This window comes from Panthera uncia, chromosome F2 (assembly GCF_023721935.1).
Source record: "Panthera uncia isolate 11264 chromosome F2, Puncia_PCG_1.0, whole genome shotgun sequence".
In the NCBI taxonomy this organism is placed as follows: Eukaryota; Metazoa; Chordata; class Mammalia; order Carnivora; family Felidae; genus Panthera; species Panthera uncia.
In genome coordinates, this window is record NC_064812.1 from 63944930 (window position 1) to 63961953 (window position 17024).

The 17024-nt window shown below is 37.4% G+C and overlaps 1 protein-coding gene across 3 annotated transcripts in view; it reads right to left on the reverse strand.

The window, feature by feature from the left end:
• The window catches only part of PREX2 (phosphatidylinositol-3,4,5-trisphosphate dependent Rac exchange factor 2), a 292500-nt gene that overhangs the window by 49624 nt on the left and 225852 nt on the right, over nucleotides 1-17024 (reverse strand). Inside the window, exon 36 of one of the 3 annotated variants that reach the window (XM_049633308.1) lies at nucleotides 9055-10177. The exons of the other annotated variants lie outside the window; for them this stretch is intronic. Coding sequence (XP_049489265.1) covers nucleotides 10108-10177 — 70 coding nt within the window. The 3' untranslated portion in view covers nucleotides 9055-10107. Of the gene's footprint in view, nucleotides 1-9054; nucleotides 10178-17024 lie in introns of those variants that run through there. 3 annotated transcript variants of the gene reach the window in all.

Below are 17024 nucleotides of genomic sequence, written 5' to 3' on the forward strand. Positions count from 1 at the left end.
AATGTATACAAATCAAATATCTACAGTGAAACTAATTTTAGGCATTTCTCTCATACGATCTAATAGGGGAGACAGGTACACAGGTATCTATAATGCAATGTAGAATGGATAAGTAAGTTAAAAGGTGAAACAAAGTTATTGGGATATATCCATATGAGGAAGAAGCAAGGCCATATAAATAAGGATATGGCATAAGAGTTGCACTCTGATAGATGAATGGGATTCTGGACAGGTCAAAATAGGAAAGCATTTCAAAGGAGGAAACACACCATGAAGAGCAGAACAGATATAGAAGTGGATGGAGCCAATCTGGCTGGAGAGCAGGTTCATGTAGAGTAGGGAGAGAGAATGTTGTACAAGTAGGCAGGATCCATACTGGGAGGAAATTACATGGCAAGCGAAAGAATTGTAAGTCATTTGTTAAACCGTGGAGGGAAGCACTACACAGCACACACTTAACTACTGGTAAAAAAGTAAAAATAAATGAAAAAAATACATGACACTTAAGATATGAACATTTAGGGAATCTGGAGCTGCAACAGATCCTAGAAATGGAAACAACGGTTTAGCATTCAAAATAGGACCATGCACTTATTGTGATGAGCACTGGGTGTTGTATGTAAGTGATGAGTAACTAAATTCTGTTCCTGAAACTAACATGACACGATATGTTAACTAAATGGAATTTAAATAAAAGTTTGAAACAAACAAAATAAGACCATGGTAATGAAAACAGGGAATTGATGTTGGCCACAAGAGAAAGAAGATGAATTTGGGGCATGCTTAGATGTTATGTAGAGTTATGCAAGTTAATATACTAATACAAAAATTAGGAAAGTGCTTTCTCAAATGGGTAAAGAATTAGGACATAGCCCTACAGGGTCTGGCTGGTGGTTCAATGATGGTCAGGTTGTCTCTTTGTGTGAAAAAAAAACGAAAATAGCAACAGCTGGATGTAAAATATTTAAACCTATTAAGTTTGTCATAAGCAATACACAAAGGTTAAATCAATGACAAAAGTGACATTCTTCTCATCTGGCACCATTTCCATTCCCCTCCCCCTCCACTTTTTCTGGGCATGTTGGAGAATATTCAATTTCCAAGAGAGACTGATTAAGGCATAAGAGCCAGTGCCGCTTTATAAATAAGGAGGAATAGCTACGGTATTCAGCTCAGCTCTCTGTAGTATTGTTTCTTCTCCAGATCATTGCTTATGAGATCATTCTTTATTTATAATAATTTATGAAAATTTCTCACTTGGCCAGGCTCATCTATACTTCTTGTAATATCATGTCCTCTCTTAAAATATTCTAAACTGTATATGGTAGCTTTTGGATTTTAGCAGTTACTCTGCATTTTGAAAAGGAACTATAACAATATTTGCTCAATTATGGGTATTAGTCATAGGCATGGTTAGATATATCAATATTACAATAGCTCAGCAGTTGACTACAGCTGTGACTGGGTGTCCAATGAGTATTACTGTTAAGCTGCATTTGTCTACCATAGCACTTAAATTAGGAAAAAAATTCTACAGAAAATATTATTGAAAGACACTGATTTCTTGTATAAATGAAAAATCACCAGGTAGGTTCAACCTGTGCCCACATATGGGTAAAAAATATAGGATAAGTAGAGTGGGAGAACGTTAATTTGTACCTCTATCCTATCCACCTTTCATGGTCACAAGCATTAGCCCTGACTTTTCTGAAAGATGGTTTACTAAAAGTTACATGAAGAGAAATCCTGAATAATGAGATAAATTTGGATTCTCCTGGATAGATCTGTCTCTGCCTTGTCAAAAATGGAACACCTGGGGCGCCTGGGTGGCTCGGTCGGTTAAGCGCCCGACTTCAGCTCAGGTCATGATCTCACGGTCCGTGAGTTTGAGCCCCGCGTCGGGCTCTGTGCTGACAGCTCAGAGCCTGGAGCCTGTTTCGGATTCTGTGTCTCCCTCTCTCTCTGCTCCTCCCCTGTTCATGCTCTGTCTCTCTCTGTCTCAAAAATAAATAAAGGTTAAAAAAAATTAAAAAAAAAAAGGAACACCTAAGGTTACAGTCCTTATAGAACTGCCTGGTATCAATTACCAGCTTCATTTCTACTTGAGTGTTGGAAAAAAAAAAATCCTGGAAGGCTAACAAAAAAGTCTATGTGACCACACAGGGCAAGACCTTCCCATGTTAAAAAAAGGATTTCTCTGGGGCGCCTGGGTGGCGCAGTCGGTTGGGCGTCCGACTTCAGCCAGGTCACGATCTCGCGGTCCGTGAGTTCGAGCCCCGCGTCAGGCTCTGGGCTGATGGCTCGGAGCCTGGAGCCTGTTTCCGATTCTGTGTCTCCCTCTCTCTCTGCCCCTCCCCCGTTCATGCTCTGTCTCTCTCTGTCCCAAAAATAAAAATAAAAAACGTTGAAAAAAAAAATTTAAAAAAAAAGGATTTCTCTGAGACTTCTCTGATGCTCTGAAAAGAGAATTATGGTAGTGGAGATATCCCCGCCAGTCTTTATTGTTGTTGATAACTTCCTATCACTCTTTTCCTTTACTTTACTTCTTTACTCCATTCTGATTTGTTCCTCCTTACAGGAGTCTTCTAGGGGGCCATTTCTTTCTCACACCTGCAACACATATATATCACCACAGGCACTCCTACTATTAATATATGCGCAAATGTATATATTTTCCAATGGCAATACCATGCTCTGCTACTACAGAACATAATTTCTGTGGAAATAAGACAGAAAAAGCAAATCCTAAAAAACAGGCCTTTCCAAGAAAAAAGTTTAGAAGAATAGAACCATATTAGAAAAAAACATCTAGTACACCCAAGAAAAACAGTAAAGTCAAGTAATATTTCTATTTTTAAACTAATTCTGTTTAATTTGGTAACAGTTAAGTCTCAAGAAAGTTTGGCACCTTCATACTGAAGGATAATTTTTAGGTTTAAAATCATAAGTCTATTTAGGTTTAAAGCCATAAAGGGCTCAACTAACATTAAGTTGACAGATCAGCTTCTCCTCCTCCATATCCTTCTCTATATTCCTTATATGACTCCAGTCGGCCTTCAAAATTACCTTTCTAAAGCAGAGACGAACATTTCATTACCCTGCTTAAAGTCATTCAGATTTCCCTGGTATCCAAAGTCTACAATTTGGGCCTTCAAGGATTCTCCTAACAATCTACCAAGACTTCCCTTCCCATCTCTTATTGCCCTCTTTGTCCTGCCATGTTCATGCTGGATTCCCCCAACACACCAGCCACCCACAGGAAATTTTTCTCTCGTATTCTTCTTCTTCTCTCATATGATTCCATGCCTAGAATCCCCTCTCACTCATCTGCTTGAAAATTCTGCTGATCTTTCAAAACCCTGCTCAAATATGACATCTTCTTGAGAACTCCCCAACTGAAACAAATTTATCTCATTATACGAGACCAGAGTCACACTCATTCTGTCATCTTTGCTAAACTGCATACTCTCAGGAGACAGAGAATCCCTTCATCAGTTGATGGACATTTGGGCTCTTTCCATAATTTGGCTATTGTTGATAATGCTGCTATAAACATTGGCATGCATGTGCCCCTTCAAATTAGTGTTTTTGTATCCTTTGGGTAAATACCTACTAGTGCAATTGCTAGATCACAGGGCAGTTCTATTTTTAACTGTCTGAGGAACCTCCATACTGTTTTCCAGAGTGACTGCACCAGTTTGCATTCCCACCAATAGTGTAACTATTCTTATATGCTTCTTAATTAACATCCTCGCCAACACGTGTTTCCTGTGTTGTTGATTTTAGCCATTCTGACTGGTGTGAGGTGATGTCTCATTGTAGCTTTTATCTGTATTTCCCTGATGAGTGATGTTGAGTATCTTTTTAAAAAAAGTTTTTTTGTATTTATTTTGAGATAGAGAGTGAGAGAGCATGTGCACATGAGTGGGGGAGGGGCCAAGGGGGAGAGGTGGCGGGGGGAGAGAGAGAGAGAGAGAGAGAGAGAGAGAGAGAGAGAATATCCCACTCGAGCTCCACGATATCAGAGTGAAGCCTGACCCTGGACTCAATCCTATGAATGGTGAGACCAAGACCTGAGCCAAAATCAGGAGTCAGATGCTTGACAGACTATCTCTTCCCTCACCCAAACACCCCTCACCATCTTTTCATGTGTCTATTGGCCATTTGTATGTCTTCTTTGGAAAAATGTCTATTCATGTCTTCTGCCCATTTCTTAACTAGATTACTTTTTTTTTGGGTGTTGAGCTTTATAATGTGGAAATTTAAGAAACAAAACAAACGAGCATGGAGGGAAGACAGGAAAACCAAGAAACAGATTCTTAACTATAGAGAACAAAGTGATGGTTACCAGAGGGGAAGTAGGTGGGGAGATGGGTTAAATAAGTGATGGGGATTAAGGAGGGCACTCCTGATGAATACCGGGTATTGTATGTAAGTGTTGAATAGCACTAAATTCTACACCTGAAACTAATATTACACTGTACGTTAACTAACTTGAGAAAAAACAACTTAATCCCATAACCTAAGACAGTGCCTAACACAAAGCCTGCATCTGATACATGAACTTTATTTCATTCCAGCTATAAAGGAGTTGGGAGTTACCATACTATTTAAACAGCCAAATATATATGTGACTTAATAGAAGAAAATAAATATATTAAATATCTTAATTTTAAAAATAAAATAATTATTATGCACATTTTAAGAAGGATTCTTGGCAGGAAAGTTTCTTTTTAAGCTCATAAATACTAGGCTACATCTCAATTAACACTGAAGCACAAGACTTAAAGAAAAGTATTTAACGCTCATTGGAACTTAGAGGAAGGGTGTTTAACAATCCCTCTTCAGAAGGTGAGAGACAACTATGATCAAGAGAAAGACATTCACAGGTAGCTTTTATACTTTTACACTAGAACCTATAAAAAAAAGCTGTGCTTCCCTTTATTTTGTAAAAATCAAGGCCCTTACTATAGTACTTAACATAGCCATTCACTCAGTGTTAGCTAACATCATAATAATTATTCATTCTTTAAAATTTTTAAATAAAAATTATACACTTAAGACATATGCTATGATGATCTGATATACATATACATAATGAAATGATTACTACATTCAAGGTAATTAACATATCTCCTCAGTTGCCATTTTTGTGTGTGATGAATGCATCTAAAATTTACTCTTAGCATATTTTCATTGTTCAAGACAGTATTATGAAGTACAGACACATGCCCATACATCTCTTCACTTATTTGTCCTAAATAATAGCAAATTTGTACCTTCTGACCAATATCTTACAGTTTGCCCTGCCCTCCCCCCAACCCCATCCTCTGTAACTGATCTACTCTGTTTCAATTAGTAAAACTCCTTCCTCTTCCCCTTCTCCTCCTTCCAGATTCCACACATAAGTGAGACATATTGCAGTTCTCTTTGACCTATTTCACTTAGCATAATGTCCTCCAGTTCATCCCATTCTGTTCTGGCCTGCAAGGTCTCTGCTGAGAAATCCACTGATTGCCTTATGGGGGATTCTCTTGTATGTGAGGAACATTTTTTCTCTTGCTGTTTTAAAACTTTTGTCTTTGATTTTAGACAATTTAGTCATTATGTGTCTAGGAGAAGATCTTTTGGGGTTGAAAATTTGGGGGGACCTATAAGCTTCATAACCTTGGATGTCCAAATGTCTCCCCAGATTTGGGAAGTTCTCAGCAATCATGTCTTTAGAAAAACTTTCTGCCCTTTTCTCCATCTCTTTTTCTTCTGGAATCACTAGTAACAGAAGGTTGTGTCTTTTAATGCTATCTCATAATTCATGTAGGCTCTCTTCACTCTTTTTCATTTTTTTTTTTTTTTGGTTCCTCTAACTGGATAATTTCAAATATCCTTTCTTTGAGCACAGATTTTTTTCTTCTGCTTGGTTGAATCTGCTGTTGGACCCCCGTATTAAATCCCACAGTTTATTCATTGTATTCTTCAACTCTAGGATTTTTTTAATGGTTTCTATCTCTTTTTTGAACATCTTATTTTGTTCATGCATTGTTTTCCTAATTTCATTTAGTTGTCTGTGTTTCCTTGTATCGTGGTTCACTGAATTTCCCTAAGAGAACTATTAGGAATTCTTTGTCCAACATTTTATAGATCTCCATCATTTAGGGTCAGTTTTATTAGTTTATTAGTTTACTAATAAAGTCTGCTGTTATTAAAGCTTTATTAGTTTACTTTGGTGGTGCCATTCTTCCTTGACTATTCACGACCCCTGTGGTCTTGTGTTGGTGTCTGTGCATTTGAAGACGTAGGTAACTCTTTCAGTCTTCATGGACTGGCTCCACCAGGGAAAACTTTTTACCAGCTAGCCAATCCAGAGATTCTGGGGTTGAGAGCAGGTATCTGGTGAAATCTATAACAGGTCTGATACCTTGGTCAGTAGGTGGATAGGCTTTGTGCTTGGGTCCTCAGGGACTTGTTTGGTTCCTGGTTCCACAGGAGCCAACCTGGAGTCTGGGGTTATAGGGGTTGACCAGGCACTGATGTAGGTAGGCCTGATTCTGGGGTCTATAGTGAAGTTGGGTGCTCACTGCATTCTTCTTTCCCCATGGGGAGTGTGTTTCTCTTCATGCTGGACTAGTCAGGGTAATAGGAATAATGTGAAACTGTCTTTCTTACCATCGTCAATGCATATTTTCTTATTTCCATGCTCCACCCAGGTGCTATAAGCCCTTACACATAATCTTTTGCTCCTGTGAAGAAGATATTTATGTTCATGGATAGTTGTTCAAATTAATGTTTCTGTAAGTGGAGGAACACTGGAAACTGCAATACCATCATCTTGCTGGCATCACTTCCCACTATTATTTATTCTTTAAGACCCATCTTCAGTATCACCTCCTGTCTCAATCTCCCAAAGTATCTTCAGAATCAGAGGCTCTTCCATTTCCCTATCACCTGGTACATTCCTTAACATCAGTATCCACTGTTCTGTAGGGCAAGGATTTGTTTACATGTTTCTTTCCCCCCAATCTATAAGCACCTTGAAGACAAAGACAATGTACAGGTTATCTTTATTATTCAATTAACTTATACAGTAACACCCACAACTGTGAGTATTCAATATATTTTAGCAGAATAAATAAACTTCTTAAGTTTCCTAAATTAAATTTCCTAAATTCATGGACAAATGACAGCTCTAGACCATTTCCAAGGAGAATGTGCCTTCTTTAAAAAAAAAAAAAAAAACTGTGTCAAAAAGAATTGGAAACCATCCATCATGAATGGTAGCTATTGGTCAATAAAAAAATTGCCAATCATAATAAATGTCCTCCATCACAAAAAATACATACACTCTCACTATTTTGCTTTTGAACCTTACTTATAATTGGAAAGAGATAACTGTATGAAAAGGACCAATGAGGTCACCGCCCTATCTTAAACGTTCCAAGTGCTTAATTAAAATCAACTGAAGCAGTGTGGAACTGTCACTGTCTTCTAAGACATTAAGGCAGACAACTATTCAGAAATGAGTCTCATCTTATAAATAACTGTAGACATCTGCTTCAGAGGGAAGGGCAGGGAAAATTTAATAGAACTAGAAATATGGATATAAAGAAATTAGAAAGATGTCATTAGCAGAATATGGTAAGTCAAAATGCATTAACTAATTAAAGCTCCCTTGGGACTGTCTTTTGGTAATTTCATTCTTCAGATGAGAAAACAGATCAAAGGTAAGTTTTAAAGCACTATTTGGAATTGAATATAACCTCCATGAGGGGATGGACTACATCATATTTCACTTATGCCCTCCACCAACCTAAAACACTGCCAGACTCAAAGCAGTTGCTCAGTAAAAATTTGTTAAATGGAGCAGTAAACACAGAATTTAAGGGTAAATGAGAATACGTATTGATTAACAAGGAATAATATCATGCACTACTGAGTCCTTCCCACAAAGGATAAGTTTGATCAAATTTCATTCTTAACTGGATGAACTAATGAGAAGTAAATAAATTTGCACTGACTCTGTATCTTTTAGATACTGTCTGATAATCTCCCTCCTCTTCCATTTAAATTTCTCCCAAAGAAGTCTAATTTGCCAATCCCACTTCCAAATCTTCAACCCACTCCCCCCAGCAGATTGCAGCCAGACCTCCATGCACCACCCTCCTCAAACCATTCTCCCTAATGACGTCTATGCCAATCACTCTACACTGGCCAAATCCAGTGGACATTTCCCAGGCATTGTTTTCTGAATCTCTTCTTACATACAGTGCTCTCGGTCACCCTCACCTTTTCCAATTCTCTATCCACTAAGTCTTCTGAATGGGCCAGGTGCTTTGTTTGTTTTCACACACTCACTTACGCTAGCCTCTTCTGCTTCCCCCATGGGCTTCTCTTTCTTACCTACTCCACCAGAATCTGTTTTCTCTTCCATCTCACCATTCTTGCTCTGAACACTCTCCTGGGTCATCTTTTCTCATCTAAGAGACCTCACATCAGCACACTTCTAAACTCCCAATTTGTGTATTTGTTCATTTGTTCAATAAACAAATAAAAAGTTGGTACTGTGGATAGAAGGGTAAAAAGAAGACAATTATTCACCTGCAAAGAACCTATGTTTGAAAGAGGACAATAAACAGGTAATTACAGTCCAGTGTGCTAAGTGACCTAAAAAGTTTTAGCACATTAGTCAGCATTAGGACAAAGGGAATTAAGGGTTTTAAGGCATAAGGAGAATCTTAAGAGCGCAAAAAAAACAAACAAAAAAAAGAGTAGTCTATTGAGATCATGGAACTTAAGTCTGTAAAAAGCTATTTAATCCTCTGGAGACGGGGGAAGGCATGAAAAATGGCAGTTGGGAGATTACTGAGAAGATCTAAACAGTAGTTGAATGAATGAATGAATAAATGAAAGAAAAATAAAGGGATAGAAAAAAGAAAAGAAAAGAGGGTAAAGAAGGAAAGGAGGAGATAGAGAAGCAGACAGACAAAGGACAGAGAGAAGGGAGGGAGAGAGGAAGGGAGAGAGAGAGAGAGAGAGGGCCTTATCCCTTATTTGTCATGGATCTGCTATGCTGTATTAGAAGAGAAGGGGTAAATGATATGAAACTTAAAGATTTATTGTTGATAAACTACTGGAAATCTCCCTAAACCTCCTGAAATTCTTGTGGCAATAAGGGGCTTGAGAGTAAAAAACAGAACAAAACAAAACAAAATACTAATCCTACACTTAGTTTTCTGGACATAAGAATGTGTTATCAATACTTTCATTCAATTACTTCAACAAATATTCTTTGAACAACTATTTGGGTATAATTCAATGTTCCATGCTTTAGGGATACAGTCATTAACAAGTTCCCTCAGGGAACCTACATTCTGGTATGCATTACGTGTAGCCTTGACTTTCTTTCCCTGTTAACGGTCTGAAGAACCTGACTCCAGCAAGCTTTCTGTGTGGGAAAACAGAAACTCCTAATGCCAGCTCTTCCTACATCTGCTTCTCTACTATAGTGCGGACCTGTCCCCATCTTGTTTTCAATGACATTTCTTCACCCAGACACAAGGCAAGCTTGCTCTCCCTCCTTCAGAATCTGCCCTCAGCTCACTTTCCAGTTCTCAACCTTGCTTAGGGAACTTTTGAAAGGCAAAAGCTATATCCTACACTAGTAATTATTTTAAATCCCAGCCTATGTACTCTAGCTCAGTGCCACTCAAAATGTGGTCTGCAGACTTAAGAATCTGTCAGCAAAAATTTAGAAATTGTATAACAATTTACATTGTCTCAACACCCAAAGCATTCAAGAGCATTTGTTATATTGACTAGGTTACAGACCAGTGCAGTAAGTCACATGTGCTGTGAGTCACAAAACAGTCATGCACAGTATGGCCACACAGCAATAAGTGCCATTTGAAGGTTAGGTTGTCAACTATGAACCAAAAGTGTATAAAAATTGAAAACAAATGCAGGAATTTGTTTTTATTCAAAACTTGTCATCTCTATGGTTATTATAATTATTAATCAAAATGATGGTTTAACATTAAATCAGAAAAATAAAATTGGTAATATTCATCCATAATTTACAGATGATACGGACAATACAATTTCATTGGATTTTTGTTAAGAAATTCCTCTTAAATCTTGTCTTCTCTTTCCATCAGCATATCTCTGCGAGATTGGTTTTCTTCTACTGTGTATTAAAACAGGCAAAGAAAGAGTTTAGGTGTACATCTTCCCCTGCAAACTACACTGACATTCCAACCTAGATTAGTTACTAAGCAAGAAACTAGCTCATTTCTCACATTAAAAGCTTTAAATATCAGTATATGCAGTGTTGTTCAAAGTATACATAAAGACATTGAATATGGGGAAATCACAATTTCACTCATAAATTCTATTTTTGATTGCAGAATAACAAGAATGGCTTTACCAGCAAGTCTTTACTACCTGCCTAAAGAATCTGGTAGCATTCAAGATTGTAGTAAGGCAGAGCTGAATGCCATACTTTCCATTTAGTTTTTAATTACGCAGTGTATAAAAAGTTCCTGCTTCTATTACTATCACTGAAGGTGTTTAGAAGTGTTCTGCCATCTTGTCCACACCAGAACTGGGCAGCCATCTTTTCTGCCTTTGGGTTCAATCCAGGACTGGAAGCACAGCAGAGGCTAGACATCCTTCTGGATAGTTTTCCACCATTGCCTCTTATCCTCTTAGTTTTCCGGGGTGAAATCGAATACAGTTATCTGGTTTATTCTCAGGAGTATTTCTGTGCACAAATAAGGCTCTTCTGGCTCCATTGTGCATAGCTATTTTAGGCAAGTTCCCTCTCTGTCTCATTGGGAGACAGTTTCCTTCCTCCCACATTGGGCGGTAAGGTCAGCTGCCCCAACACAAGAGGACCTTGGAGAAACCAATGGGTTTCCTACAGATATGATATTTGTTACTCTTTACATTAAGTAAATAATGAAGACTGTACAAACCTCCTCTCAGGTAATACAACAGCTGATGAAGCATCACTATCTCCAGTGGATAAAGAAGGAAATCAAGGCTCAGAGTTATTAACAATTTGCTGTAAGTCATACAACTAGTCAAGGGAAGAGGGAGGATTGGAATCCAGGTTTAACTGACTCTCCATCTTCTGGTATATTAATGAAAAAGACAATTCCAAGATCAGTAGCCCTCTGTTTCTTCTTATTCATATTAGTGCAGAAATCCCATATTTACTTAAACTAACCAAAATTCTTTGTCCTATGGCCCAAGTGTCACTTAGTCTATTAAGAATATTTCTGTTTTTGGGGTGCCTGCATGGCTCAGTCGGTTAAGTGTCCAACTCTTGATTTTGGCTCAGGACATGATCTCATGGTTCATGAGATCAAGCCCCGAGTTGGACTCTGCACTGACAACACAGAGACTACTTGGGATTCTTTCTCTCCCCCTCTCTCTGCTCCTCACATGCACAAAATAAATAAATAAACACTAAAAAATATTTCTGGGGCACCTGGGTGGCTCAGTTGGTTAAGCGTCTGACTTTGGCTCAGGTCATGAACTCACGGTTTGTGAGTTTCAGCCTCATGTCGGGCTCTGTGCTGACAGCTCAGAGTCTGGACCCTGCTTTGGATTCTGTGTTTCCCTCTCTCTTCCTGTTCCTCCCCCACTCGTACTCGGTCTCTCTTTCTGTCTCTCTCAAAGATAAAGATTAAAAAAAAATTTTTTTTAAAGAATATTTGTTTTTTTCTCATTTGGCTTATAGGAAATGCAATGAATGTCATTAGATCTAAAGACATTAGATCTTAAGACTTCCATTGTGTTTTCTGAATGTGTCTAATTTTATATCTGAGTTCACTGATGTCTCAAGTAGGTGAAGTTCAAAGTTTATACAAACTGAAGTGTATCTAAGAAGCTGCTAACTTATTAATGTATACACAATTGTATGAGATATGCTATGAAAGGAACAAAACTATAGGCATTTAATTTTGCATAACTAGTCTTAATCTGAATAGACAAATGAAAATATCCTAAGTTAGTATTATTCTACTAAAATATTTTATCTTTAATTATAATGTATCATTATTATAATTATATAATTTTAATTATATATTTTTTGTATAATATTACATAATATATATTTCAATACTTTACTTTGAAATTTGATGCAAAGAACATGGCTGATAATGCATTTTTATGGCTTTTAAAATGTATGCATGCAGATGAATTCTCCTTCCTTGACAGTATGTAATATTTGACAAGGTGCATTCATTACAAGGGCAAAACTACATTAGTGAGTTTGATTCTCTAGAGATACTTCCTTTCGTTTTCAAGTAGCAATAAGATTCAACTATTTTAGTCCCTTTTGCCTTTTTCTTCCCTTCTGGTCTTTGTCATATCTTCTTTTCTAGTCCTACAGCTATGGACACATCCCTTTGCAGAGAAAACAAACCAGAATGCTCCTTGTCACTTCAAAATTCTCCCTTTTTTTTTCAAAGAAGATTTCACATGTTTGTGTTGTACTTAACTCTTTAATTGTAAGTAATTAAACTCGCATTAAATCATTTCCTGAAGCCACACACATTAATACTGAGATCATTTGCTACCTCGGAGAATCAATGGAGCACTGTAACAAAAGCGTACTCTTTGGAGCTGGAAATATCTAGTTTGAGCCTTTGCCCCTCATTGCCAGTTGCCTGACTTTGAGCAGTTCAATGTATGTATGGTACTATCACCTGGGAAATCTCAAGCATTAGTTTGCTTTTAACTATTTACTTCTATGTGAGTGCCTCCAGCCTAGTGGATAGAGAGCTTCTTGAATGTCAATCCTCCATATGAAATCCAAATCAATTTAGTATGTTGCCACTTTCAATCCTGAAGAAGCTTCTCCTCTTGTTTCCTCACTATATCAACTAATGATCCAGGTGTCCAATCCAGTGTATCTCCAACCCCCCTATATGTATTCGGTGAGGAAAACCTTTTACTTACTTTCCACATATTTCTAAAATCTATGCCTTCCTCTCCATCTCCATTTTTATCTTCTTAGGGTTAATATCATTTGCCAGAACTATTTTAGTAGCTTTCTAACCAAGCTTTCTGATTCTAATCTTATTCTCACCCCTAACTTATCTTCAATGGTACCACCAAGGTGCTCAGTTTCAAATGCAACCCCTCAGTGGCTCCCCTCTGTGCTGCTTAGAACTCACAAGCACCCCAATTACATGCTTAAGCTTAAGCTCTTCAGCTGGCATCTCTGGTCCCCCTCCTGACCACGCCTCCTGTCTCTTTCCAGCCTTGCCTGCTGTATTGCCCCATTATGGTTCTGCAATGTCTCTGTTCATAATGGTCCCTCTCACTGAGAAAGCTTCCCTCCCCTCCTTCACCTGGCTCAGGAGCCGTCCTGTGTCAGAACTACCCCATCCTGAGCTCCTTAGTCTCTTCTACGTGCTCCTAGTCTGTGTTTCTGGGCATCCTGTTCCCTCCCCCATGGTTTTAGTAGGGTATTTCAAAATAGCCTATCTACCACATTCACTCTTCCTCTCCCCTCAGATTCTCAAGAGCATACTGTCTGGTTTATCTCTGTATTCTTAATGCTATACACATTCCTGCACTTGTGTATAAGTGCACGATAAATACTACTGAACCATTAAGAATATTCTCAAAACAGAATGGGAGTGGCTAGGAAGACCCGTTCAACAGCGACATTACAGTCCATCCCATTCTCCAAATATTCTGTTGAAGTCATCATGATGTCAGTCAGGAACCCACCACCATTTATATTCTGCGTCCTGATTTGGTTGCCCCAAATTTTCACACATACAAACACTTGTTAGTCATCTATTAATAGGTACCTTATCAGCAATGATAAAAGAAAAAGACAAAGTGAAAAGGAGAAACAGATACATAATGCATGATGTGATAAATGTTAACTAACTCAGGGGAGGTGGGAAGACCTCTTGCAGGGGTGAATTTTGAGGTGTGCCAGGAAAGATGGATAGGAAATGGCCAAAGCAATTTAGTAAATTAGAGTCATTCTGGCTGAAATTAGCAAAAACCAAGCAAAAATATATTCGGTTTTCTTCCTGAATGACCAACAGAATGTCACAAACTATAGAAGATAAAATTCTATAGAAGGTAGAATTTTGCCCTCAGTTGAAGTTGGGTGGTCCATGTAACTAGACAGCTAATTTTATAAACATAATGTTCTATTCTTCACACAAATCATGATCTCCTTAAATCCACATTAATTCCTTTTAAGTCATGATTATGTCTTCTGAATGAAAAGCTCTAGGCCCACACTAAATGTCCTGACTGCTGTAGGGACAAAGCTTTGAATGGGTAACTTATACTCAATCATTCACCACCTTATGGTACATCCACCAAGCAAAAGAAGTATGAAATGTCAGCAAAAAGGAACTGAACAAAAGCAATAGGAAACAAATCACTGAAAGAGCTTGACTAGAATGCCTTGAATATAATTTTTAAAGACTGTCCTTGTGATGAGCTAGAAATGTCAGCAGGGTTAAAAATAAAAATCAATCTTGCTTCCATAAGCACTGACAAATTCTTCCTCACAGAGTATATTTCCCTAACTGATTCTTCAGGGTACACTGATTTTCTTTGTGACACTTTCAACTCTCACTTATTCCGAAGGAAATTCTGAGCAAAAGGAAAAGGAACTTTGATCTTCCCTTTGCTTTGATGAAAACAATAGCTTTTTCTTTTTCTTTTTTTTTTTTTAACTTTGAGATAGAGAGAATTCTCTTCAAAGATTCTGGAGGACCATGGGGGAAGGGAAGGGGAAAAAACAGTTTCAAACAGAGAGAGAGGTAACATAAGAGATTCTTGAATGAGGAGAACAAACTTAGGGTTGATGGGGTGGCAGGGAAGGGGGGAAAGGGTGATGGGCATTGAGGAGGGCACTTGTTGTGATGAGCACTGGGTGTTGTATGTAAGCGATGAATTATGGGAATCTACCCCCAAAACCAAAAGCACACCGTATACACTGTATGTTAGCTAACTTGGCAATAAATTAAAAAATTAAATAGTAATAATAATAAAATATTTTTAAAAGATGATTTTAAAGATGATCTGCTTCTACTTGTCATCCAAAAGATCTATTCATCCTTGATAAATATTATCACAATGAAGGACTTATAAAAATGTGAAAACACATAGTTAATCCTAATCTCATTTGCTGCCCTTATCAAAAAATTGCATTAAAAATTCCCTTAACATAACATAAAAATAATTAGATGTAATTACAACTTCTCAAGAACAATGAACTCATCTGAATACAGACAAGAATAAGTACAGTCCAGATAAATTAAAACCTAGATGCATAAATATATATTCAGTCGTATCACATTCTCAGAAGTTACTGATGGCAAAGTTTAATAGAATTACAGTATTTTTCAAATAAAGAAGAGATGATATGTTGTTCTCAAAAGTGTCATTGTAATTTCAACTTATCTGTTCTTGTCCCATGTGAAATTTATGAACCTTGGCTATGCTGATGAGTTTCTTGAGAGAAGTCTCCAACAGAGTCAGCATCTGTACCCTTCAAATGGCCCTACATTTTTTGGATATAAAAAGAAGTAGACTGGAGACTGGAATAAATTCAATAAAATGTTAATTGTACAAAAATAGAAGACCATTATATTACAGTTAACCTGATTTCCAATTCAATTCAACCATTTTTACGGTGCTTACTATGTACCAAGCACAGTGGAGAACTAAGACCTTGTTGCCCTCATATGTATTGAGCAAGGCAGGTAAATAACCCTCAAGTCAAAATAAAACAAATGAAATCAAAGAAGTTGTTAAGTTTTAAAAAAGAAAGTGATTAATTTCAGCTAAGGCTATAACTGAAGGCTTCCTGCAGGAAGATAAATTTCAGACGGGTCTTAAATAATTATACTCTTTCAACACATGGAAACTGAGCTAAAGCGTGCCCTGGGCGACAGCTGGCTTAAAAGAAATTGAGGAAGAACTGTTAGTGAAGGAAGTACAGAAGGGATTCTTTTCACACAACTGTCTCACACCCCTCTCCCTCTTGAATTCCAGCCTCCATACACTAATAATTTCTGCCTCCCCCTTCAGGATTTTTACACATGCTATTCCCTCTGCTAGGAAATACCCCTTCTGCACACCTTTATCTCTCATTTCCTGCCCACTAAACACTGCAAGTCCAACTCCTCCTTCAGATCTCTGCATAAATGTCACTTCCTCAAATCATTCATTCCTGAAACCTTCAACCATCTTCCCATCCAATTAAGACTGATTCCCTTCTTACACACTTGCATAGCACCTTACACATTCCCTACAAAGTTTTTTACATATTGCTATAAATTGTTAGTAAAATTTTTTTTCATGTTTATCATAACCCACAGGCAAAATTTTCCTGGAAGGCTGCAATCTTGTCTACTATGATTCCCCCAATGTGAAGCGCTGTCCCTGGTACTTGGTGGGCATACTGGATTTGTCGAATAAATGTCCAGCAGTTTCTTTAGATTTACACTGTGTGAGAATCTGGCACTTAAGTATAACTTATATTCTGTACATGTTAAATCCTGTATACATATCATATATAGAAAAGGAGTCTAGAAAATGCTTAAGTCATATAAATGAATTCAAATTTTTTGTAGACTTAGATGTTTTCTCCTGCTATTGAAGAATCACTTCTAATATGAAACAAAATTTACAGCCTGGAAACTGTATTCATAATCTGAAAATAGAAAAAAATTGAATATACACATTTAGTTTACAGCTTGTCTTAGAGAAACAGAAATATAGTTGCATCTAAAATATTAAAAAATGAAATTTGGTTGAAGAACAGAATGAAAAACAAATATGTAACTGCTACAGAGGAGATAAATATTCATCTGGAATATTTCCAGTTAATCAAAAAAGAAATCACATCACCTAATAACTCTAGAAGCTGCAGCTTTATAAAGAAAAACAATTGTAGGACAAAGGCATTATTTAAATTCTATTCAGTGTTTTCTCTGTCTGTCTCTCTTGCTCTCCCTCCTCTCTCTCTTACTGTCTCT